At 40.1% G+C, this 24,940-nt stretch overlaps 2 protein-coding genes across 5 annotated transcripts in view; both read left to right on the forward strand.

Annotated features, from left to right (window-relative positions):
* MS4A13 (membrane spanning 4-domains A13) overlaps positions 1–24,940 on the forward strand; it is a 40,642-nt gene that overhangs the window by 5,282 nt on the left and 10,420 nt on the right. For 2 of the 4 annotated variants that reach the window (XM_041004051.1, XM_041004054.1), the window contains exons 1-4: positions 16,643–16,764; positions 16,884–17,054; positions 19,432–19,554; positions 21,733–21,873. In XM_041004051.1, coding sequence (XP_040859985.1) covers positions 19,498–19,554; positions 21,733–21,873 — 198 coding nt within the window. In that variant the 5' untranslated portion in view covers positions 16,643–16,764; positions 16,884–17,054; positions 19,432–19,497. Of the gene's footprint in view, positions 1–16,625; positions 16,765–16,883; positions 17,055–19,431; positions 19,555–21,732; positions 21,874–24,940 lie in introns of those variants that run through there. The other 2 variants (XM_041004052.1, XM_041004053.1) reach the window with 2 other exon arrangements.
* On the forward strand, positions 21–11,032 carry LOC121172306 (membrane-spanning 4-domains subfamily A member 12-like). Its single transcript, XM_041004157.1, has 5 exons — positions 21–266; positions 5,158–5,214; positions 6,483–6,599; positions 10,610–10,720; positions 10,925–11,032. The coding sequence occupies exons 1-5, from the start codon at positions 21–23 to the stop codon at positions 11,030–11,032; spliced, it is 639 nt and encodes a 212-aa protein (XP_040860091.1).

Here is a 24,940-nt window from a genome sequence, read left to right on the forward strand (position 1 = left end):
TTTGTAATACTTAGGGCACGATGATATCATCCAACCCTGGAGCAAGTGAAGCCATGCCCAATCCATACCCACAAAACAGATACACAGCTCCCGGGTCTCCAGGGTTGATAAACCTAGGGAACCAAGTTCAGAGAGGCCAAGTTCCATTCATCACAACTACAGGAATCATGTTTGCAAATCAGCAGGGTCAAGGAAACACACAAGAGATAAACCCAGCAGCAGCACAAGGAACAAAAAAGTTTAAAGAAGAAGCAAAAGCACTGGGGGTAAGATATTTCTTCGTGGAATTTTAATCTTGCATTTCATAGTTTCCTTGTACCTATAAAGTAACAGGTGGCAAGAATATCCACTTTTTAATATCCCTTACTAAAAACCTCTGAACATTTTTCTGCTCAGTTCATCATTTCTTCCAGGGAGATGCAACTAGTCTGTTTTGCTAAGTTCATTTATTTTAGATTCATGCAAGAATGCACCAGGTGGTGATGCAGCAGGAGCATTAGTAATAATGAGGTGATAGAAGAAGCATCACCACTTCTAGCTCTTTTTAAAAGATTTATTTGTTTTACTTGAATGTCAGAATTAGAGACAGGAAGAGAAAGAGAGAAAGAGAGCTCTTTCACCCATTATTTCACTCCCCAAATTACTGCAACAACCAAAGCTGGGCTGGTCTAAAACTGGGAGCCTGGAACCATCTCCTGGTCTGTACGTGCATGACCCCTAGACTTTGGGCCATCCTCCACTGCTTTCCTGGGTCATAGGCCAAGACTCAAACAAGTGCCCAAGTGGGATGCCAGCTTGTAGGTCAGGGATTATTGTGTTATATCACCACACTTAGTCCCAACAGTTCAAACTTTGATTTAAAAAAAAAAAAAAAAAACTTTCTGGATAATGCAACCTTTTCTTTGGGCTGATCCCAGCCTGGTGTTTGAGTAGAGATGAACTCACAATCATGTAAATGTTGGTTTCAATCTAAAATGGAAAGGAACTACATATGGGACGTCCATCAAAGAAGTGGGGGGTCATTAGAACTGCTGTGCCTCTCAACAGCACCCTTGGAAATGCTTTGACTTGACTAATACTTTATCCTACCAAAGAGTGCTTAGAATTGAATGTTGACCCTTTGTTTCTGTAGGAACTGTAAAGTGTGATCTTGATGAATATCTCACCTGCAATATTGGAATCATTAGTACTTTCCACCAATACATTTCACAAAATAATTCCACCAAATTATGTCAGGTCTCTGCCTATTTGAAGCTTTGACATCTCTGTTGCAACTGGGCAGATGAATGTTCATTATGTTCCCCAAACTCTACTAACCTCTCATCACCTATGTTTACAAGCTTTGAAAAATATGAACATCAGCTCTCCTTTATCAGCCAAGCTAATCTGCAGAAGTCATTACTCAGCTCCTCCAGCCATACAGAAGAAACACCCTGCTACTTAGAGCAAAAGGAATAAAATGCATCCCACACACAAAACAGGCACAGCCTCAGATGGCTGCAACCTAGAGGGAGAAATCAAGTTAAGCACATAAGAAAACATATTGTGCAATACAAGCTGGTATGTGTTAAAGAGATGAGAAACGCAAGGCTGTCAGAGGGTTTCAAGTTGATCAGAGTAGGCTTCCCTAAGCTTGTGAAATTTGAGAAAACATGAAAAACAAGTAATGTCAATCAGAAAAAGCACCACTCCTGTGAAGGCCTTTAGTGTGCGACCTACTGAAAGAACAGGACAAGGTCAGTAAAGTACAGCATAGTGAGACTGCATGGAGAGAAGAGTGGTGGGGACAGTTGAAGGATGAAGTGGTGGCAGGAGTCCAGATGCCACCAAGCCTGGAGGACACAGTTTGGCTTCTACTAAGTAAAATGAAGAGCCACTAGAGCATTCTCCATGAACTAAAAGGCATGCATAAAAATGCTTGTAAAATGTTATGTGAAGTTCGGGACTTTTTTTCTTTTTTCAGATTTCTTTATTTTATTTGAATGAATTACAAAGGAGAGGGAAAGACAGAGAAAGAAATCTTCCATCCACCAGCTTACACTTCAAATAGTTACACTGACCAGAGCTGAGCTGGAAAAAAGCTGGAAGTCAGAAGCTTCTTCTGGGTGCCCCACATGTATGCAGGGCAGGACCATTAGCAGGAAGCTGGATCAGAAGTGTTACACTTGGGGCTCAGTTGGGGCTCAATCAGGTGCCCATGTGGGGATGACAACACCAAAGAGGAAGACCAGCATATTAAGCCATTATGCTGCCAGCAATTTGCTTTATAGACACTCCAGTTGACAAAAAGTCCAGGGGTCACAGCTGTGAACAGGTAGAGCATCACTACTATTCAACTCAGAGCTTTAAGCTGTTCTGTGATTTGAACTGCAGAACAAATTACAACGGCATTTCATATTTTGTAAAAAAAAAAAAAAGTAATTTAAAAACTCTATGAAGATAAGGAATAAGCTTGGGAAGAAGGAAGTATAAATTCATAACTGAATTTTGAACCAAGTTTGCAAATACTATATATTGCTTAGAAATGCAGCCATAATTGGGGCCAGCAGCTCCAAGCCTCTATAGGCTAAGCCTCCACTTACAAGCACTAGCATCCTACATGGGTACCACTTTTGTTCTGGCTGCTCCACTTCCAATCCAGCATCCCACCTATGGCCTGGGAGAGCAGCAGAGGATGCCCCAAGTCCTTGGCACCCTTGCACTCATGTGAGAAGCTCAGAGGAAGCTACTGGCACCGGCCTTCGGATCAGCTCACCCATAGACATTGCAACCATTAGGGGAGAGCACAGGTGGATGGAAGAGCTTTTTCTCTGTCTCTGTAAAATTGGCTTTTCAAATAAAAATAAATCTTTTTTAAAAGAAAATTTCAAATGATCAAGGCTGAATAAAGTTAAATAAAAGGCACAAAAAGTAAAAGTAATTGCTACCTTTGGGAATGTATTTTAGGTTTCAAAAAAGAAAAAAGAAGTTATGATGGCATACAAACAAGTTAAACAAAAACACAATAGGAGTGAGTAAAGGGTCAAGTTTTTATTTCCATAATATGCAACCAGAATTCAGAAAGAAGGAATAAAAAAAGTACTAATTTGACTGTGGTAATCGATGTTTTTAGGGAATAGATGGAATGGAGTAAAGCTGAGCCTGAGTACCAAATAGTTGTGATGGGAACCCCTCCCAGATCTCCCTGAGTGATCACGCAGCCTTAGACACGTCATTTGTGTTATTTTCTTGTGTCTCCACCTGCTGTTGGAAAGATTACACTCAACAATAAATGTAAAGTGTTTAGAACATTAACATCCACCAAATCATTTTATCTTCACTGTTTCCTTTACGTTTCTCTGGGATTACTCAGGCCAAGAGTCAATCCATTTTGAGATGACAGTCACTGAAATCATAATAAAAGGACTTTGTTTATAAGAGTTTTCCGTAGATTGTTGGTGGACATTCATGCATACTTAAGAAGTTGGTTTTCTGAAGAATTCTGATGGAACTTCCCTGAGAAAACTCCCTTGAATTATTTTCATTTAGGGCCTTTCACGAAGCCCTTGTCCCGAGGTTGTGTAGCATACAGTAAAATCCTCATGGCCCACACCCTGCTTTAATGTCCATGGTTACAAGTAAGGAAAGCAAGAAACACAGCAACAGTAATGTTTTATAGGCCTGAAATTGAAAAAGCAATTTTTTTAAATTCCTGTTTTCTTTTTCCAGGCAATCCAGATCCTGATTGGAATTATGCATACTGAACTTGGAATCATTCTGGGAATGCTGAGATACTCAGACACAAACCAGTCGGGTTATTTCTCCATTACTTTCATTAGTTCTTATCCATTCTGGGGTGGACTCTGTGTAAGTATACTCTGTAAAAGCCATTCTCCTCAGTTTACACCGTCTTGCTGTCTCCAGTCTTCAAGCCCCAATCCTGACAAGTCCTGCATTGAGGACTACAAAGTTTCAAGAAATAACAACTTCAAATGGGCATAAGAAGAAACAACTTTTACTCTCCATTCTTAACTTGAGGATCAACCTCACATGGGTAATAGCAAGCCAACCATCTGTATAGACAGAACTCATTGCAGTGTATGCTTTCTTCATTTTGATGATTCCTGAGCTTACAGGAAAGGCTGTTCCATTTTAAAAGTTCACTATGGTCTACCAATAGGCAAGCCAAAGTTCTATTTCTTCATTAGGTTTTAGACAGAAATGTTGAGTATTGAATATGAAGTGGCTAAAGGAGGTGAGTGTGTCAGGACCAGAGCATGTAGGGACAGGCACGTGGCCTAGAAGCTAAGATGTCATTTTAAGAGGACTGCATCCCATATTGGAGTACCCTGGGTTCAGTTCCTGGCATCACTCTTGATTCATGCTGCCTGACAAGCAGCTAAGTGATGACTTAAGCAGTTCATTTCTTGTCACCTGTGTGACAGACCTGGACTGGGTTCCCAGATCCTGATTTTGGCTGACACAACAAAAACTGCTCTAGTTGTATCAGAAGAAAAATCACTGAGAGAGAGATCTTACTCTGTCTCTCAAATTAGTATTTAGAAATTTTTTCAACTTCAGCAATCAGTAATGAAAAGATTTTAACTAAGAATCTCAGGAATCATCAAAACAAGGAAAGATCACTCTAGACAGAATTCTTTATATAGCAGCAGCTAGGGGGTAGAGGTAGATGGGGAAGGATGACAAGAATTCCCTGTGAATTGTTCTAAAAAACCTAGGGAATATGAGCAGAAGCAGAGGTAACAAATGATAGAAAAACATTCCTTTTAACAGAAGTCCAAACATACAGGAAGAGGAATCTGGAGAGGTGGCCTAGTGAAGTAATCTTCTGCCTGTAGCACCAGCATCCCATACAGGTGCTGTTTTGTGTTCTGCTGCTCCACTTCCAATCCATCTCCCTGCAATTGACTTGAGAAAGCAGCAAACAGGGTCCCTGCACCCAACTTGGAGACACAAAGAAAGTTTCTGGCTCTTGGCTTCAGACCTGCCCAGCTCTGGCTTTTGCAGTCATTTCGAGAATAAACTAGCAAATGGAGATCTCTCTTTCCTTGTCTAATCTTTCCTTCCTATGTAATTCCATCAAGTAAAGACAAATAAATCTTTAAGACAAAGAGTGAGAGAAACTGATTGTTTCACAAATAAATCTTATTCCTACAGTTCATAATCTCTGGCTCACTCTCTGTAGCAGCATCCAAGCAACTTTCCAGTTGTCTGGTAGGTTTAAAAGTTTCTTTTCCTATGCATTCGAATGTTATTTTCACTTGTTGGGGTGGGAGTGTAGAATGCAGGTTGTTTGTGAAGGCAGATTTTTAAAATGTGATTTGGAGTGCTTTCCCAAAAGTCTTTGTTGATTGTTCCCTGTGATGTGTCCTGGAGTAGGGGAACAGTCCACCAAATTAGACATTTGGCATAGGCAATACTCCACAGGCTGACTCAAGCTCACAAGGTAGAACGTAGTAAACGTGAGGGCTGGTTAGGCTTTCACTAGCTCAGTCAGTTCACAAAGCAATAGCGGAAATTGTAACAAGAGTCCAGGAAACACTCCTTGCAGCTGCAGTTACAATGCTCACTTATGTTCATTTGCCATTTCTCAGCTCTGCTTTATATTTTTATTGTCTGTGTCTGTGTATCTCTGCTAGTCATATTCTATTAGATTTTTGTTTCTGCTCTGATTTTCTATTTAATTTTTAAATCATTGTTCTACAATTCTGCAAGTCCCCCTTACAACCATCCAGAAATGGATATTTGAAAAGCTTTTACAAATAATCACTGAAAAAGGACTTTCAATTCTCTCAGTCACAGTACTCTACCCACTGCAGCCTCCTGGTCTGCTTAGGAATCAGGAGGAAATTTTTTCCAACAGCTGCAGCCAACTAGAGCAGAGGTGGTTTAAAGATTGTATGTGATTTTGCCCAAAAGGAAAGAAGGAAAAAATAGAAATATAGGCTCATGGTGCTTTCCAGAGAAAACAAAATAATAAAACTAAACGAAAAGCACTCCAGTGCTAATTAAGTACCCATTGTAACTCAAAAACAAAACACATCTCCGTTCGTGGCATTTTTTAGGGGTCCCTTCCTCTAACCAGATTGTCCAAGTACACACTCTGTCCTTTTGGGGAAGAAAACCACTAGGCCTTTCACATGGCAATTTTCTTACAACATTGAACCTTGCAAAAGATTCTAATTTCTAATTGTGTCTGCAATCAGCTCAGAGCTGCATCAAATTATTTTGCCATATGTCCCAATATTATTGTAGACACTACAGAAAATTCCATATTTTGCTAATATGACTCCACCAAGGAAGACCACAGCTTCTCCTCTAAACACGTAGTTTTCATGTAAACAATACAAAGAGCAAAGCAAAGTCAGTTCAACTTGGAAAACTTTCACAATGTCCAGGATTCAGAATTATTATGTTTGACTTATACTTAACTAATTTCCTTTAGACTCTATATAACCCATTTTTATTGTTGTCTCCATTAGCTGAAAGGCACCCTGGGGATGAACATTGTCAGTGCTATCTTTGCCATCCCTGGAGTGATTATGCTGCTGGTAGATGTGTTCATCAATGGCATGCCTCAACAAACCTACTGGGCATTGGTAAGTACCTTGTAATCTACCAGACACCTTCTATCTTTTACTCTCACATAGATCTACTTTAGCTTGCATTACTACATAGATTTTGTTTAATCAAATTTTTATTCCAGACCTATTTCTTTTTTTAAGATTCATTTCATTTTTATTGGAAAGTCAGATATATACAGAGGAAGATAGACAGAGAGGAAGATCTTCCATTAAATGATTCATGCCCCAAGAGACCAAAAAAGGCTGGAGCTGAGCAAATCTCAAGTCAGGAGCCTGGAGCCTCTTCTGGGTCTCCCGCACAGGTGCAGGATCACAAGGTTTTGGGCCGTCCTCAACTGCTTTCCCAGGCCACAAGATGGATTGAAAGCAGGGCTGCTGGGATTAGAACCACTGCCCAATGGGATCCTGACCCATGCCAGGCATAGATTTTAACCACTAGGCTGCTGTTTGGGGGCCCTCCAGTACTATTTCTATAGCCAGAATTTATCAACCAGTTATTTGCATTTAAAAAAAGAAGAGGAAATAAGCACTTTGGTGTTCAGTGTGTTTTAAAGCATAAGGATGGGTACAAGGAAAATGTCAGTGACTAGGACATCTGATTTTTGCTACAGATAGCCAAAAGAATGAAGCAACTGAAAAATGTGGCACACGCCTCTGCATATGCTAGAAGTAGAGTCAGAATCAACCATGGATGATCATGTGGGGGGCCAGCAATGGACTCCATCTGAGGAGGAAATGGCTGATCTCGGGGCAAGCCTCTCAAGGAATGGAGGAACTATACAGTACAGGTTCACGTAGGCTCACAAGCTGTCATCTTGCCTTCACAGCAGGGACTTTTGTCTTCATTATAAGAATGGAAAGCAACATAAAAATATTCTTGATGTTTTGGCTTCTTAGTAGTTAATTTCTTTAAATATACCAAGAGCAACAGATATTAAATGGATTTTTAACTATATATATCATGATAAAGAACATTTAATGCAAAAAATAGAACATTCAAACTATATCAGCAATTCTTTAAACTTGTAATTATATTAACATTTCCTAAGTGAGTTCATTTGAGTATTCAGTCCCCCGTCTGGTTCTTGGAATGCCTTACAATGTCTTATAAAGCCATTCTTCTCACTAAGGGTTTGGGCATTCTGGCTCCCACCCAAGTATGATAGGAAAGATGTCTAAACCACGTTAACAAAGCAAATAGCCAAGAGTTTGTTTTTTAAATTGCTAACAGCTTGAAGTGGCTTACACAGTCCTTTACCTCCGGGGAATTCCTAGATAACTCTTCCTTGTTAAGGCACAGAAGGGCCTGAAGAAGAAAAGAATAAGAATCACTTTTGAGTTCTGAAAACACTGCTCTGTTTTTCAGTGTATAGAAAACATAAGGAGGCAAGAATTGATAATCCACATTCTTAGTCTATTTTCTGTTATACACAAGCACTTGAGGTTGTAGACTTTTTGTTTAGTAAATAAACAGGTTTGTTTAGCATAAGGGCACAGCACTGGCAACAGCTTCAGGCTGAAGACTCACTACACATAACATTGCAAAGAAGGAGCATATGCAAGAGAGGAAAGTGGGAGGCACAAAAAGAGAGAGAAATCTGGTGTCACTCAATGGCAAGAGAAGAAGTAAAAGACAGGAAAGACCAGGTTGATTCTTTCATAACAGCCTACTCCTGTTGGGACTAATTTATTCCCAGGAGACCGATTCTATTCTTTGAGAGTAGCATTAACACTTTAATGAGGTTATTTTCATAACATCATCATCTATCATAAAGCCCTGCTTGCTCTTTACAGCCCTAAATTTGTCAATATCATTACATTGGGAACCAAGTTGCTAGTGCACAATATCCTGGAGGAACAAACCATACCCAAGGTACAGCAAAGACACTGTGATGAGTAAGATAAATTGAAGCAAAAATCCAAATGACACTTGCAAGCATAATAATGCCACACCATTGCTATAGAATAAAACAAAACACATTAAAACAATTACACATAGGATAAACATGAAAGAACCAACCTACTTTTATTCAACCAAATGAGAAATGTTCTTTCTATGTTAGAGAATCCAACAAATGGTATAGAAAATAGATATGCAGAAACACTGGATAAAGATCTTTGAAATAACAACTGAGTTTGGATACTGGGAGAAAATAATCTTAGGAGGAAAGGTGGAAGTTATTACATATCAGTAAACTGGTATCTTACCTCTTAAAACATAAGTTACAAAAAATACAATTTTTCAAACTGACAGGCAGAAAGAAACAAATTATTAATAGGCAGGGAAGAACCCAGCTTGGCTCAGTCTCCAATAGAGCACCATGAAATGTGGAAAGACACTATTGTTTGCAAGGTTTTGATAGAAACTGACTCAAGAACAACACATTGAATCAAATTCTTGTAGAGCTTAAAGGCAACAAAGAGTCTAAGTAAAACAGAAACATGCCGGCACTTGAGCAACATTAAGCCACATAGGTGTTCCACTAAGTGAACAGCTTAGAAATGCAAGGGAGAAGCTATGTAAAGAGATTAACGGAAGCCACTAAAAGACTTGAAAAACAATCAAGACTGAAAAAGCTAGAAAATGACAGTTAAGGGAATTGAATTAAAGTGTTTTGGTATTTAACACCAAACACAATGAAAAGATGATATAATCAGAAAAAATCAGATCAAAAGAGGAAAGAAAAAAATGAGATAAAGGAGGAAAACTAATCATTTTCTTTTCACATAATTAATAATTGTTTAATTTTATTTTTAGTTGTTATTCTTCAATTTAAAAATGACTTCAAGCTCTTGGATTTCACTTTTCTTTTAATTTAGTGGACTTAGTTACTTTTCTTTTAAGGTCAAATTATGCTAGTACTTTCATGTCAAAATAGAAAGTATAATACCCACTTGATACCATTTTCTGGCAGGATTTTACCTTCTCTTGCTCACTCTCTCTCATTCCCTCACTTGCTTATCATTTTTCCTTCCTCTAGTGTCTCTCCGTGCATCCAGTATTCTTTTGCCTACAAATACTGAGTTAATGAAATCAATGTTAATTTTGGTTATTGTAGGCAGCGGCATTTGGGATGATAGGTTGATTTTCTGATTGCTTGATATCTTTAATGCCCATGTAACATTTGTATAAAAAGAAGCAGCCATTACAAAGGCAATAATCTACCACTTTCGAATACTTTTGAGTGAAATACTGTAGCCGTGAAAGGTAAAAATCTTTCAGTATTTAAAAACAAATGAATAAATTTGTGCCCAGCACAATAGCAGAGTGGTTACAGTCCTTGCCTTGAATGCACCCCTGCATCCAATATGAGTGCGAGTTCTAATCCTGGTAGCCATGCTTCCCATCCAGCTCCCTCCCTGTGCCCTGGGAATGCAGTCAAGCTGGTCCAAACCTTTGGGACCCTATTCCAACATGTGAGAATTGGAAGAAGCGCCTGGCTCCTGGCTTCAGATTGGCTGAGCTCCAGCCATTGAGGCCACTTGGGGAGTGAACCATAGGACAAATGATCTTCCTCTCCATGTCTCCTCTCTCTATATATCTGCCTTTCCAATAAAAAATAAATAAATAGGGCCCGGCGTGGTGGCGCAAGTGGTTAAGGTCCTCACCTTGCACTCCCGGGATCCCATATGGGCGCTGGTTCTATCCCAGCAGCCCCGCTTCCCTTCCACCTCCCTGCCTGTGGCCCAGGAAAGCAGTCGAGGACGGTCCAAGGCTTTGGGACCCTGCACCCGCGTGGGAGACCCAGAAGAGGCTCCTGGCTTTGGACTGGCATAGCACTGGCTGTTGCGCTCACTTGGGGAGTGAATCATCGGACGGAAGATCTTCCTCTCTGTCTCTCCTCTCTGTATATCCGCCTTTCCAATTAATAAATAAATTCACGTTTCTCTCAGAGCTAAGCACTTGACAACCTGCAGACTCAGTGAAAGTCACTTGAATCTGAAAATTAGAACATTTGATGATTCAATAAGATTTTGATCTTTGCTTGAGGTCAAAATCTCAGTGTGTTTCTTTCTGATTTCAGACCGCTGGGAAGGGAATTTCAAGCATGCTGTTAATTCTCTCCCTCTTGGTGTTCTGCATAAATTGTGTCACAGCCCACTTTGCAAGAAGAGCAATCAGTGCCACCAGAAGGGTGAGTTGGGCCTCTTCTTGGTGAAATAGTTAGAATACTCCAGAATAAATAGAACCTCAGCACCCTGACAGATGCCACTGTGGGCTGACTAGAGGTTCATTGTCCCAGACTCGGAGGGAGCAGGGAACACAGACTAGGACTGCAGTAATTGTACTGCTTTTATTTTTATTTTTTCTTTCTTTTTTTTTTTTTATCTTGTTTCAGCTCGTCATGATTGTTCCAGCTGTGTATGCAGTCAACTTTATGGCACCAGGGTCTTCCTCAGCTCCTCCCAGAACTGATGGCTACCCAGCTTACTCCAATAACTATTAACAACGGAGGGGCACCTATCCATCCTCCAAATTCAACGAGTAAACTGCTCTTGGAGGGATCTTCAGAAGCCAGCTTTCATTGTCCACGGTGATTTCTAACCTTAAATAACAAAAAGGGCCTGTCCTTAGATTCATCACTAATAATAACTATCACTTCACTGTCTCTTCCTATAATTCCCTAGCAGACCCAGAAGACTAAAAAATGAAATTTTCTTGTTCATATTACCTATTCTTCAATAAAACGTCATAAGGAATATAACCAATTCTGTTATTTTTTTTAATTTTATATTTTTAAGATGTTTACATAGTTCATCAGGGTGGGAAGGATTGAGGCTTAGGGAAAGAGAGTGTGGTCATTCCTTCCCAATTTCCTATTTCTTCTTCCTTTTTCTGGGAGAAGAGGACAGATAAAGGGGAAAGCCATACCCAAACTCTCAAATGTCCCAGAAACCAGGGAAGGGGACCCACCACCCGATATCAACCCAGGGTCCTGATGTAGTGCATCTTCCAAGGGTTCTGTCCAAGTGGTTTGGATGGTTCTAAAATGCTGTCAATTTCACTGATCCAAGGATGAGGAAGCCCTGACAATGCCCATTGGCTGACACAGTGACCTCAAGTCTCCATTCAACCAGATTTGCTGTCATCATATTGCGGGGTTGTCGTCCAATTTGTTCTATTCTCTTTTTTCTGTTATGGTACACAATGGGCTGCCATATTCTCCATGTCCATCACATTCTGCCATCCAAAGCTCTGCCTTTTCCCCGGAGGAGAACATGTTTTTGCAGGTGGGCCCAACACCCTGGGCCAGGCTACCAAGGACCTACTGGACCCCTACCCCCAGGACTCATGGACCTGGCACCCACTGCCCCTTCATCTCAGCATCCACCAGGGCATTGCACAGCCTGACTCAGTCCAATTGCCCCAAGTTCCAGCTCCTGCTGGTGGGTGCTTCAGCTGAGCCAAGCCCAGCAAGCTCCCTGTCCTAGCCTTAATGTGAACTGGCTAGTGTTGCGGACCAACCTGGCTCCTCTTGTACCCCATCCTGGTTCCCAGATCTGCCAGTGTTTCAACCTGTTTATCCCCAGACCTGTTCTAACCTGGTTTATCTCCAGACCTGGTCCACATGCATACAGGTATTGTAACCTGGCCTGGGCTGGGCTGCTCCTTGCCTTGATTAGTGTGCTCACCTGCAGGGGCTGTGTTCCAACAAGGAACACCACTCATTAATTCAACACCTAAAAGATTCACTTCTCAAAACATATTCCCACCACTGAGAACTGCATGACTGTATTTTCATTCTGTATTTTAGCTCAGTGATCATTTATTGGCTTGTTTAAAATGTAATTTGCAAATATTTTGTGACCTAATACTATGACAGGCCCACTTGGAAACAAAATAAAATGAGATAGATTCTACCTAAGTATGAATGCAAGTATAGTTTTTCATGCACAAATAAAACTGGATTGAAATATAAACAATTTGCTCAAAATATGATTAAGCTACAACATAGATGTTTGCGAGATGTTGTATATCAGTGTTTTCCTAAAACTACTTTAGTTTGCCTTTCTTGAGTCTTGTGTTTAAATCAAACAAAACTTTTTCTATCCAGTTTACCCTCTGCAACAATTTTTACCTTTGTTAATTACCTGTTTGCTCTTTTCTCCACTCCTCAAATCCCTGGCTTAACTCCTAAAATCAGATGTTCATTAAATTCTACCAAATCCATGGTATTCCAGAGGTTTCTTTCTCCACAATGTTCCCATGCTTTCTCTAGCTAGTTTTCTTTTTTGCTTTTTGTCTTTTTTCCTGTAGTGCCTGGTTGTTTTTACTTTAAACAATTACTTATGTGAAAGTCAGGGTTGGAGACAGACAAAGATAGGTATCTTTCATCCATTGATTCACTTCCCAAATGCCCACACCAAGAAGTGAATCAGTTCACACACAGGATGCCACGACTGCAAGACGTGGCTTTCCCTGTGGCACCACAACACAGGGCCTATCTCTTTTCACTTTTAGCTTCATTTATAATTTAACTTTATATTCCGCTACTCCTCCCTCTCTGCAGAATACACTTCTAGGTCAGAGGTTACTTTATGTAGTCATATAAAGCCACATTGCCTATAGCAATAAAGATCACAATATTCCCGGAAGAAAATGAAGACAAAGGGTACTGCTGAGCAGTACACACAGCCAGAAATTACCCCAAAGAAAGATCCCTAGACTTCACAACTTCAACAGTATCTTTACACAATCCCAAGAAAATCACAATGTGAAGTATTTCTTACAGGAAACTGAAGAGAAAAAGAATGGGATTAGAATTCCCCAGACTGTAGACAATGCATAGTTTACCTTGAATTACACTGCTGGAAGAAAAGCAGCCATTACCTGGCAGGCATACTGTACCTGGTTATTGACAAATGTATGTTAACTAATCTATCAGTATGTCCCATAACTGCTTTTTTTCTCTTCCCAAAGTGAGGCAGATGGGGACCTCTGGGCCAGGACATACCACCTGGCCTTAGTGGTTGGAGCTACAGGCTGCACAGGAATGCATTTCTGCAGACATACTGGAGTGGGAGAGTTGAGGGTTTGTTTGACAGAAGAGGAACGACTTCTGGGATCTTACACAGATTGTGGCACTGGACTCGCAGGTAAGCAAGGAAGTCTAGACCAGGTGGTTAGAGGGGAAAGTCGTAGGGTTTGTCTGAGTAAGAACAAGGCACAGCTCCACGTGAGAACCTGGCCTGAACTAAACGGCACAAGCTTCCACCTGCTGACACTAGCAAAAGTTGGGGCTGGAAGGCACACCTGGCTGGGCTAGGCCACAGTACCTGTCCACCAGTGTCAGAGCAAGGAGTGAGCCAGGTCAGGCTAGGTTACATCATTATAGCAATTTGAACATAGAATTATGCCACAGCTTCTAGTCAAAAAACTTCTTCTAATCATTTTTAGCAAATGACGTTAACAACATTGTACCAGGCATGATGTTTCCAGCACATTTTCTTTTAATGTGTTTCATATTCTGGGACCCAAGTCAAGAGAAATTAGCAGGATGACCCACATAGATAAATACTTTTAAAATGGCAAATTAAAATAAAATCATATTGGATAGGAAACTACATTTTACTTCCTCAATGGATGAAGGCTGCAGAGTACTCTTAAAAATCAAAGGTAGGGGCCCGGCGCAGTGGCGCAAGTGGTTAAAGGTCCTCGCCTTGCACTCCCGGGATCCCATATGGGCGCCGGTTCTAATCCCAGCAGCCCCGCTTCCCTTCCACCTCCCTGCCTGTGGCCCGGGAAAGCAGTTGAGGACGGTCCAAGGCTTTGGGAACCTGCACCCGCGTGGGAGACCCAGAAGAGGCTCCTGGCTTTGGACCGGCATAGCACTGGCTGTTGCGCTCACTTGGGGAGTGAATCATCGGACGGAAGATCTTCCTCTCTGTCTCTCCTCTCTGTATATCCGCCTTTCCGATAAAAAAATAATAAAAAAATAAATCTTTAAAAATCAAAGGGTAAAATTTGGACCTGGCACTTTAGACTAGTGGCTAAAGTCCAGGATCCCATATAGGCACCAATTCTAATTCCTGCAGGCTTGCTTCCATCCAGCTCCCTGCTTGTGGCCTGGGAATGCAGCAGAGGACAGCCCAAAGCCTTAGGACCATGCGCCCTCTTGAGAGACCTGCAAGAGGCTCCTGGCTTCATGTCAGCTCAGCTCAAGCTCTTGCATCTGCTTGGGTGGTGAATCAGCACATGGTACATCTTTCTCTCTGTGTCTCCTTCTCTCTGTGTGTCTGACTTTCCAATGAAAACAAATAAATCTTTTTTCTTTTTATTGGAAAGTCAGATATACAGAGAGGAGGAGAGACAGAGAGGAAAATCTTTCGTCCGATGATTCACTCCCCAAGTGAGCGCAACGACTGATGCTATGCCAATTCGAAGCCAGGATCCAGGAACTTCTTCTGGGTATCCTACAGGGGTGCAGGGTCCCAAGCCTTTGGGCCGTCCTCGACTGCTTTCCCAGGCCACAAGCAGGGAGCTGGATGAGAAGTGGAGCTGCTGGGATTAGAACCGGCACCCATATAGGATCCTGGCACGTTCAAGGCGAGGACATTAGCCGCTAGGCCACGCCGCCGGGTCCAAAAACAAATAAATCTTTAAAAAAAAGAAAGAAAGAAAGAAAGAAAGAACCAAAGGGTAAAATATAAACTTACATTAATTCTGAGTTCCAAACCCAGGTGATAGGAACAGAGAAAATAAGTGTCATTGTAATGATCTGTGGGTATTATCACAGGAACTATGGAGTACTACGAAACTGTGCTGCCTCGCAGTTAAGCTTACCCCATTGTTACATGTTTCACATGAATTGCACGTTATGGTCCCACAAAAAATGATCACATATCCGATCATTTCCAGAGGCAACTGGTTAAAACTTAAAGGAAAAAGTGTATCACTTCTCTGAGAACTGATCTGTCTGTCAGCGAGTTACAACAGGGTTGCATCTCATCAGAGCGGCTATTTCTTCCTTGGATTCTACTACATCTGTACTCTTGATGTTGACCAATCATTCGAAACAATTTCTACATGTAGTACATAAAATGCTCTCTATTGGCAGAGCCCTCTCCAATCACAAGCAAACACATCACAGAAACACAACACTGACAGAAACTGAAGTGCTACTTCAGCATAAATCCGTGACACACTGACCAACACGAAACGTGCAGACTTTTAAATACCAGTGATTTTCTTGAGGACTTTGCACTCCTAATGTAAGGAACTTAGCTGTCAGACTAAAAACACCTTTCCTCTTTTCTGGTTGTTTATTTGGGTTGTAAAAGAATCATAAAAAGTAGGTAGACAGCGTTATCTACTCATGGTTTAGAATAAGGTTTAGAAAGACTTAGAAAATGTCATCGTAATGAACAAATGTTTACCTTTCCAAATATTTTAATCATTGGCTATGTTTTACTACACGAGCATTTACAGTGCAAGTTGAGGGAGTGTTTTTCTAAAACACCAATTTAAACCTCCGGGCATGAGAGTGCCTAAGCAGTCAGACACTTGAATGCCACGGCACAGGATGAGTAAGTGGCACTGGTCAGATCATATACTCTGCCCACTTGACATTTGTTTATTTTGTTTTTCCACTTCCTCGGCCACCCCCTCAGATTGGCCTCTCCTGCACCTCCTAGCAGCTACCCCTGCTACTTTGTATTTTTCTGGTTACCTTCAACAAACAGAATATCCATCTCGGCGTGGATCAGAACACCATTCGGGCATCTTACTCAACACGCCCTTCATAGATTATTTTTTTTCCTTCTTTCATTACTCACGTTGAAAAGACGTAATTAACTTGCCTTTTTCATACCGACAGCTTCTAAGCTGGTCCAAATCTTTCCGGACAAAAAAGATAAACGACTGACTTTCCAGGTGTGACGCCAGTGGCCTCGTCAAAGCGACTACCTCAGCACGGACCCGAGGAGAATCCGCCATGTCTGCGAGCTGCTCTGCGCACGCGCATCCGCGGCCCCTCCCTCCGCGAAGGGTCGCGCAGGCGCCCTGGGACCACGGAGAGGCTGCCGTTGAAGAGCTCCTGGGCTGGGGCCGGGTTCCTGACTCCTGCGGTGATGGCGGTTCTGTCGGGTCTAGAGGAGACCTGGCGTTGAGGGCGGCAGTTACCCGAAGCCCAAATCTGCCGCTTCAGCCAGGCCCAAGTCTGGCGTGAGGACCCAGAAGGTGTGCTGAAGAAGAGAGCTCTGGGTTAGGGTGTGTGGGAACCCCTGCAGCCTCGGGCCTGGACCCGAGAGGGCAGAACACCTGCCTGCGTCCTCCAACAGGGAAAATGCAAGTTTCAGATCCCACAAAGGGCCTGCAGACGCAGTACAGTGACGCGTGGCCTCCCTGTGCAGTCAGGGTCTCACCCAGCCTCCCGCCCTCCATGTGTCCCTCGGTATGCAGAATGGCCCCCGGGAAGTTGACAGTGCCTTGGATCCAGTCCTGAGAATCAAGTCAAGTGACACACCAAGGTGGGGGTTGTGAAGAGAGTGTTAGGGAAACGCGGTACTGCAGATTTAGAAACCAGAGCGTGCTTCCCAAAGGTTACACCCGGAGTTATTACAGTCCGAAGGCTGGCCCGGATGAGGTTTGGACGGACAGGATGTAATTACTGAAGGAATTATGCCTTAATTGTGTTTGTTTTATTTTAATCTGAATTTGGTGAAAGATTGTGTCTGCTAAAGCTAGAGAAGCAGTTTCCAGACAGGGAACTCTCTGATTGTTTAGGAATTTCCATGTAAGGCATGTTTCGGGTCTGATACTGAAATTGGGAACTAGAACCAGATTCTTCATGCTATAGCTGTTTTTTGAGTCCGTGATGGAAATCCCCAGAAAATAAAAACTATAAATGAGTATTTACGTTTTTGTCCTTTTATAAAAACAGGATGTATAATTGGGTTAAAAGATTAAACAAGTATAGGGCCCAGCACAGTAGCCTAGTGGCTAAAGTCCTCACCTTGCATGCTCCCAGGATCTCATATGGGTGCTGGTTCATTTCCCAGCGTCCTTGCTTCCCATCCAGCTTGTAGCCTGGGAAAGCAGTCGAGGACAGCCCAAAGCTTTGGGATCCTGCACCTGCATGGGAGACCCGGAAGAGGCTCGGGGCTCCTGACTTCAGATGGGCCACAGCTCCGGCCGTTGCAGCCACTTGGGGAGTGAATCAATGGATGGAAGAGCTTCCTCTCTGTCTCTCTTCCTCTGTTTGTATCTGACTTTCAAATAAAAATAAAATAAATCTTAAAAAAGAGAAGAATAACTAAGTATAGGATATCTTTTCAGAAAATAATTCCAAGTGATTATTCTAGGAATATATTATAGTTACTGCTTTACTGAATCCATCAAGCTAAAGATTTAAAATACACATATAATAATGTATATATTCTATTTGATATCTGTATGAATGCTTCACTTGGAGTGGCTTTGTTGGAAACTTGATGGCGATTATAGTGATGCTTAAATATCCTCCCCAAGTAATTTTGTGATTCTGCTGTTAAACTAGGAATGTAAAAACAACTTTCTTAAATTACTTTCCTGCTTTGTGAAAAGTGGCGATCATAGACACAGCTATGGCTCCACATATAGTCTAGTTCTGTGACTTTCTATTCAATCACAGCTGGGTAATCTTGGTTGGTTGTAGAGCTACAAACTCTTTGTTACTTGTCGGAGATGGCACTAAAATGTAGTCACTCCTGCTTCAGTTCCTAACTGAAGCTTTTGTCACCTGTTTCTGTATTCTTACCTGGGTTTTTTTTTTTTTTCTGTCTCTATGTTTCAAAAGAGCAAGAGACATAGAAGTTTAGAAACTAAAGACTGAGTGAAATAAACCAATATGTTTAAAAGATTCCGAGAAATAAGAGGCTATTTATACTTCTTGCTCTCTGAAAACGTAAAATTAAGCACTTAAAATCAGTTGAGTCAAGTGAAGTCATTCCTTTCCAACATGTGCGTAATAGAAGATGCATTTGAGATTTACAGAGGGATACAGTTTCTCAAATGTACATAATTTTTTCTTTTCAAAAATTATATATTGAAACAATTATTTGTAGGAAGTGTTTTTTAAACATAGTTTTTTAAATTTTTGGAGTAATATCCAGCATGCACATTTTTGAGTTGTGTGATGTAGCTTTTCAACACTATTCACTGCTTAAACTGATGATATCAAGTAACCAGTCTGTTCTTTTTTTTAAAATACTTGTGTTATTTACCATGATACAGGTTTGTGGGTATAGAGGCTCTTCCCTCCCTCACTTCCTCACCCTGCTATTGTTCCCCCCAGTTACACAGTACTATAGTCAAAAAGAAATAAGTTTACTCAGTTTTTTTCTTATCTTAATACAACATGAGAGAATGAGAGATGCCCTTGGTATTAAAGAAGCAACTTTGATAAGCTGTCTGAAAAAAAATGAAGATTATGTTCATATAGAAAGAACAAGATGGCAGGTATGTATAAAGAAAAAATTATATGCGCACATTTTGGTAAATTTAAAAACGTTTTTAATGCAGACCTGTCATTCTAAGCCACATTGAACTGATTAAGAATTGCACATGAATTACCAAAAGCTTCAGTAAACATTCTCTACTACTGTTCCATTGATGTTCTTTATATTTTGTTATCTAGAGATGCTGTGGTCGCCTAGAGATAATGCCCATAGCATGACAAAACAGTATATGTTGGTGATAGATACTAAGAAAAAATAAATGCAAGTTGATGTATCTACCAATTCAAGTATAGAAAGAAGAAAACAGCTGCTTCTGAGTTTGGGAGAGTGGTTGCCAAACAATAAGGAAAGAGTTAAACTTAACATCATTTCTTTTGAGAAAAACCAAATGATGTGTTTTGTTTTGTAGACGTTTGCCAATAAAAATATCACCAAAGTTTGAAGAAAAAAATCACCTTCAGGAAATGCTGGTAGTATGGCATGTGCATGTGGAAGTTCAAAAATCTCTAGAGCAGACAGTCTTGTTTTAGGAGTAAGTAAAGCTTTGACTCAATTCAACATCATAAAGTATTTCAGTTTAAAATGTACTCGTGGATCTGCAAAAGGGCACATTTAATTAAAAGGTGAAAGTTTATTTTTAAATGTGTCTTTTACAAATTTGGGGTTATCCCATGCCCTCCATAATATGTGTATAGATAAAACACGTAGATATATGTACTGACTAAACCAATACACAAAAGGTAACAAAATCCTAGAGAAAGAATAAAAGAAAAAGAATGTGGGGTTTTTTTTTGTTTTTTCACTTTGAAAGAGGTTCATAATCTATTAATTATTGTACTGATGAATGCAAAAATTTCATAAATGTATCTCTTCTGTTAAAACATGGAAAGTTGCATCTTGGCTAGCTCTCTGAAGAACAAGGAATTTTGGGCTCAGCACAATAACCTAGTCACTAAAACCTCACCTTCAATGTGTTGGGATCCCATTTGGGCACTGTTTTGTGTCCCAGTTGCTCCACCTCCCATCAGCTCCCTGCTTGTGGCCTGGGAAAGCAGTGGAGGACAGCCCAAAGCCTTGGGACCCTGCACCTACACGGGAGACCTGGAGGAAGCTTCTGACTCCTCGCTTCGGATCAGCTCAGCTCTGGCCATTGCAGCTAATTGGGGAGTGAACTCGTGGACAGATCTTTCTGTCCCCTCTGTAAATCTGACTTTCCAATAAAAAATGAATAAATCTTTAAAAGGCGAAAGAACAACAAGGAATTTTGAGGATTGTGCACCTTCACTTCTGAAGAAAAAGAAACACTGTCCTCTGACTAATTTTTCCTCTGAATTCAGATTTCATGCAGATAAACTGTCTAAGTCTTCTGTCTCACTGTTCAGAAAAGATCATACACCTCAAGGTCATAAGACCTTTGCACATAGAATAAAACTTCAAATCTTCTCGGAATCAATGTATATGTCATAATCCTTTGAGCTTTTTTTAGGGACGGGGAAGGACAAGTCTCACCTGGAACGCATTCATTGACTCTTTTTAAAAAAACATTTAAATGAGGAAAACCTAGCTCGTCTTTCACATGCTGATGTTTGGCTATTTAGATATTTCGACTTTATGCAGAGCAACTTTTTGTCTTATCAAAGACTCGTCAAGCCCACTTCTTCTACATGATGGGATAACAGCGGAGCAATCAGAACATGCTACAGTATGGTAGATAATATCATTCCCACTCAAATCCAAAGAACCCCAAAAATAATAGCATCCTTGAAAATCTAGTGCTGTGGAAAACCTTAATACTAAATTCATAAAATGAAAAGCATATCAACAAAAAAAACAGGTCACTTCTTTTAATAAAGAATTTCTTAAAATGTATCTAAAAGGCTAAGTAACCAATTGCCTTCTGTTTCATATATTTGCCTATCAAACATCTGTAATTTTTAAAACATTTAATGACTCATTATTAATGTTTAGATGAAAAATGACATAGCTTCTGTCATTTTTAAAGATGATTTAAAAGCGAGATTCTTTATATGAAAAATCAATTCTCATATGAATTCAGGAAAAATGTACTGGTTTTATAATTATTTTTCCATAAATTAAAGTTAAATAAAAATACTAATTCTCCCATACTGTAACATAACTATCCAGTGGAAAGACCTATGTCAACAAGTTCACCTTGGGTATACTTTGGTTTTACATGTTAAATTATTCTTCACTCTAGAAGGTTTATGAAAAGTTGTACACCAAGTAATTGCCTGAAGGAAGAGATAAATCTTTGAAAAATTCAAAAAGTGATTTATTCTTAATAAATTATATTAATTTGCAATTTACAAGAAACTGTTGATCCTTTGGTTTCCTGCATTCTAAATTACAAGCCTTTATATGTGCTCAGGACCTTTAGTATGATCTAGTGTCATTATTTGATAGTCAGGAAATTAGCCAGTGGTAGAATCAATTTGTCAACTTTCTTATGACAGAATTGTTAAGAGATCCTACCATTGAATAAAATATTGCTAAAAGTATGACTGATACCTGTTTTATAAACCTCAGCCTTTCCTGGTTGAGGCCTTCTTAATTTTGAGCTAAATCAGTACAAGAAATACATAGCTAAGTGCATTGATGATTTACTTTTATTAAATGTCGCATACTTAATGATTGCTGAGGTGGTTTTAAATTGCATTGTCTCAGGACTAACACCCTTCTCTTCTCACAGGCTATCCAGATTATGATTGGCATCTTTCATGTCTTGATGTGGTATTTCCTTTTGGTTTTGTACATGGGACAAGTCAAAGGAGTCTTTGGAACTTATGAACCTATAACTTACAAAGCAGGATGTGCTTTATGGGGAGTTATGGTGGGTAGACCATATTTATACTAATTTCATCATTCAGTAAGTAATGTATCGATAGTAGAAAGTAGAGAATTTCTAAACAAGATGCACTGGAGAATTATATCACTAGATTTCATGTTGGTAATTTATTCATAGTCAAATACCTTTGCAACAAAAATGTACTAAGCATTTTGACTGACAAATGTTATTCCAAGATTTACAGCTATAATAATAAATCCCAAACATAGTGTGGATTGTCTACTAGATATATGGAAGACAAATAGTCTTAACCATAATATCTTCAGCATGGTTAGTTTTCATATTTAAGCCCTTTACCTTCTCTTTGTCACACTAGCCTTCTAACTTTTTCATTCCAGTCACCTTTCTGTGGTTTCTAGAGAGCGATTATGTAGAGCAAAAACCTGGAGAATGTTCCTCCCAGGTGCTAAGTGAAAAAGTATTGCAGGAAATAGGGAAAGACCAACTATATTTAATGGTTTTGGCGAATAAGATGAGGTCTAAGAATTGGCCATTGGATTTAGCAATATGGAGCTCAGTGATGAGGGTGACAAGCATTTTCAATGGAATGTCAAAACAAATACCTTATTGAAGTTATCTTGAGAAATAACACAAAGGGCCTGGCATGGTAGCCTAGCAGCCAAAGTCCTCACCTTGCACACACCAGGATCCCATGTGGGCACTGGTTCTAATCCTGGTAGCCCCTCTTCCTATCCAGCTCCCTGCTTATGACCTGGGAAAGCAGTAGAGGATGGCCCAAGGCCTTGAGACCCTGCATTCGCATGAGAGACCCAGAAGAAGCTCCTGGCCTCGGATTGGCGCAGCTCCAGCCGTTGCGGCCACTTGGGAATGAATCAGCAGACGGAAGATCTTCCTCTCTGCCTCTCCTCTTCTCTGTACATCTGACTTTCCAATAAAAAAAAATCTTTCTTTAAAAAAGAAATAACATGAGAAAAATCGCAGACAGCATGTATAGACAACTGTAATATGGTATAGAGAAAGGCAGTAATAACTGGGGACATTTGGGTCAGGAGAGAGTTTGTCATTTGTTTCTATGAGTAGAAAGAAAATAGTATCAAGTCTTTTTTGAGGGCACTAAACTCTCAGGGAGAAAGATAATTGATGGCAGAAGATGAACAGAAAGAGAGGAGAATTACTGGAGTCGTGAATTGGTGCAGGCAAGAGAGAAGGAATTTTATTGCACAAATACCTAGGAATATAAACACGTTTTCTCTGACAATGGTTCTCTACTGGAGGTGAGCTTTCTCCTTAGAGAACATTTTGTAACATCTGGAGCTAATATTGTGAGTCTTCACAACTTAGGGTGTACATACTAGTGGGCAAAAGTCAGGCGTGCTGCTAATCATCCTGTAATATACAAATGCGCCTTTCACAACACCGGCTGATCAGCTTTAACACAAATACTTTCAAGGTCAGATCAAAGGGAAAGGGAAAGCAAGAGAGAAAAGACAAGTTTTAATAGCTGTTTGGAAACTTGTGAATGTTTTCTTCCAAAAGGTTCAATCATATATTACAGTGAATTAGGAAGCAAGATGATGAGCTAAAGTGAGAATGAGCAAGTGAGATTGGCTCAGAAGAGCAGTTAGGAAACAGTCATCTAGGAAAAGAGAGTCCACATATTACATTTAAAAAAAAAAAAGTAGTTTGATTTTCATTTTCATATTTTATTAAAGACACTTAACATTCAGGAACACAATTATTTTGCTAGCTAGTTTGTGTCTTTGTCATCCGTGTTCTGCTTGCAGTGGATCCAGGTGTGTGACAGGAAGAAGCCTGCATTTAGTCAGGACTTTTGCTTAATAATGCAAATGTGATAAAAACGAGGTGCAAAAGCATTGGGTAACGGGTGTTGGTAATGGTTGATCATGAAATTTAGGCTAATGAAGGAGAGAATTTAACATGGAAGTGAGACTCTTAGATTAGAGATTCAAATAAAGACCAAAAAAAGCATTCTTAGTGTTTTAATACTTGAGAGCGTTGCTAGAAGAGTAACAGGTGGGGCTTTCTTTGAGAGCCCTGCGTCTTATCTTTTCAAAGATAAAACAGAGACAAGAGGAGTAAGAGAGACCAGAGTGAAACAATCAGAAAGGAAGCTTTTTTGGAGGGTGCTGACCAAGTCAGTGGACACTGTTCCAGGAGAGAATGTTATAGACGCTTCCATACTCCTTCCTCTTTTCTATTTTGATTGGTAATCAATAATGGCTGTTGGTTTTAAAAAGTGCAGAAGAAAATTTCAAACAGCCACAAGTCCAGGGTATTAGAAAGATCATAAGTGTCTTTATTGACATTATCAAGGAATAAATGATGAATAAGGTCGGGTAGGTGAGAGAGAAGGGAAACGGGGCAAGAGATAGAGAATATGGATGGAGCTCATCTGGAATGAGGTTACTTCAACAGTAAGGAACGGTAGGTGACAGAATATAACATTTTTTAATTCAAAGCTAGAGAAGAAAGTGGGCCCGAGGGAATCAGTTAACCCACCCTCGAAACAGTCTGAGGACTGTTGGAGACAAGGTGATCTCTATAAGGGACAGTGATCACTACAGAAAACAGTTACACCTGAGGGATACTGCCTCTCTACATAAAATTAAAAATTGGAGAAAATAGTGAACTTTCAGACAAATCCAAGCAAAATGATAATTAGTTCATAAGCGATTATGTTCCTGTGTGTCAGAGCATTTTCTTGGAAAACAAAACAAACCAGTGTATTGTCTGGCAAAATCTAGCCATGTTTTGTTTGTTTGTTTGGGGTGTATATTGTAAAAAATAGCACATTTAACTCCAAGAATAAATTACTTAAAATTTTAATTACATAAAATCCAATGTAAAACTTCTCATTTAGGTGATAAACTTGGGAAGCCATTTGGCACCCTGTAGGCTTTAATAATCTAGTTAGCACTATAGTTGAAAATTCACAAGGTATTTTTAGTCCACTGGTTCATTTTTATATACTGATTTAATTCTTGCCTTCACTATGTACCTCCCTAGAATACCCAGCCTTTGACTAAAAATGAAGTACAAAATGTATAAGTTTGAAGTTATCCTTGCAGAA

Source organism: Ochotona curzoniae, unplaced genomic scaffold, assembly GCF_017591425.1.
Source record: "Ochotona curzoniae isolate NIBS_2020 unplaced genomic scaffold, NIBS_Ocur_1.0 scaffold_3171, whole genome shotgun sequence".
NCBI classification, from domain to species: Eukaryota; Metazoa; Chordata; class Mammalia; order Lagomorpha; family Ochotonidae; genus Ochotona; species Ochotona curzoniae.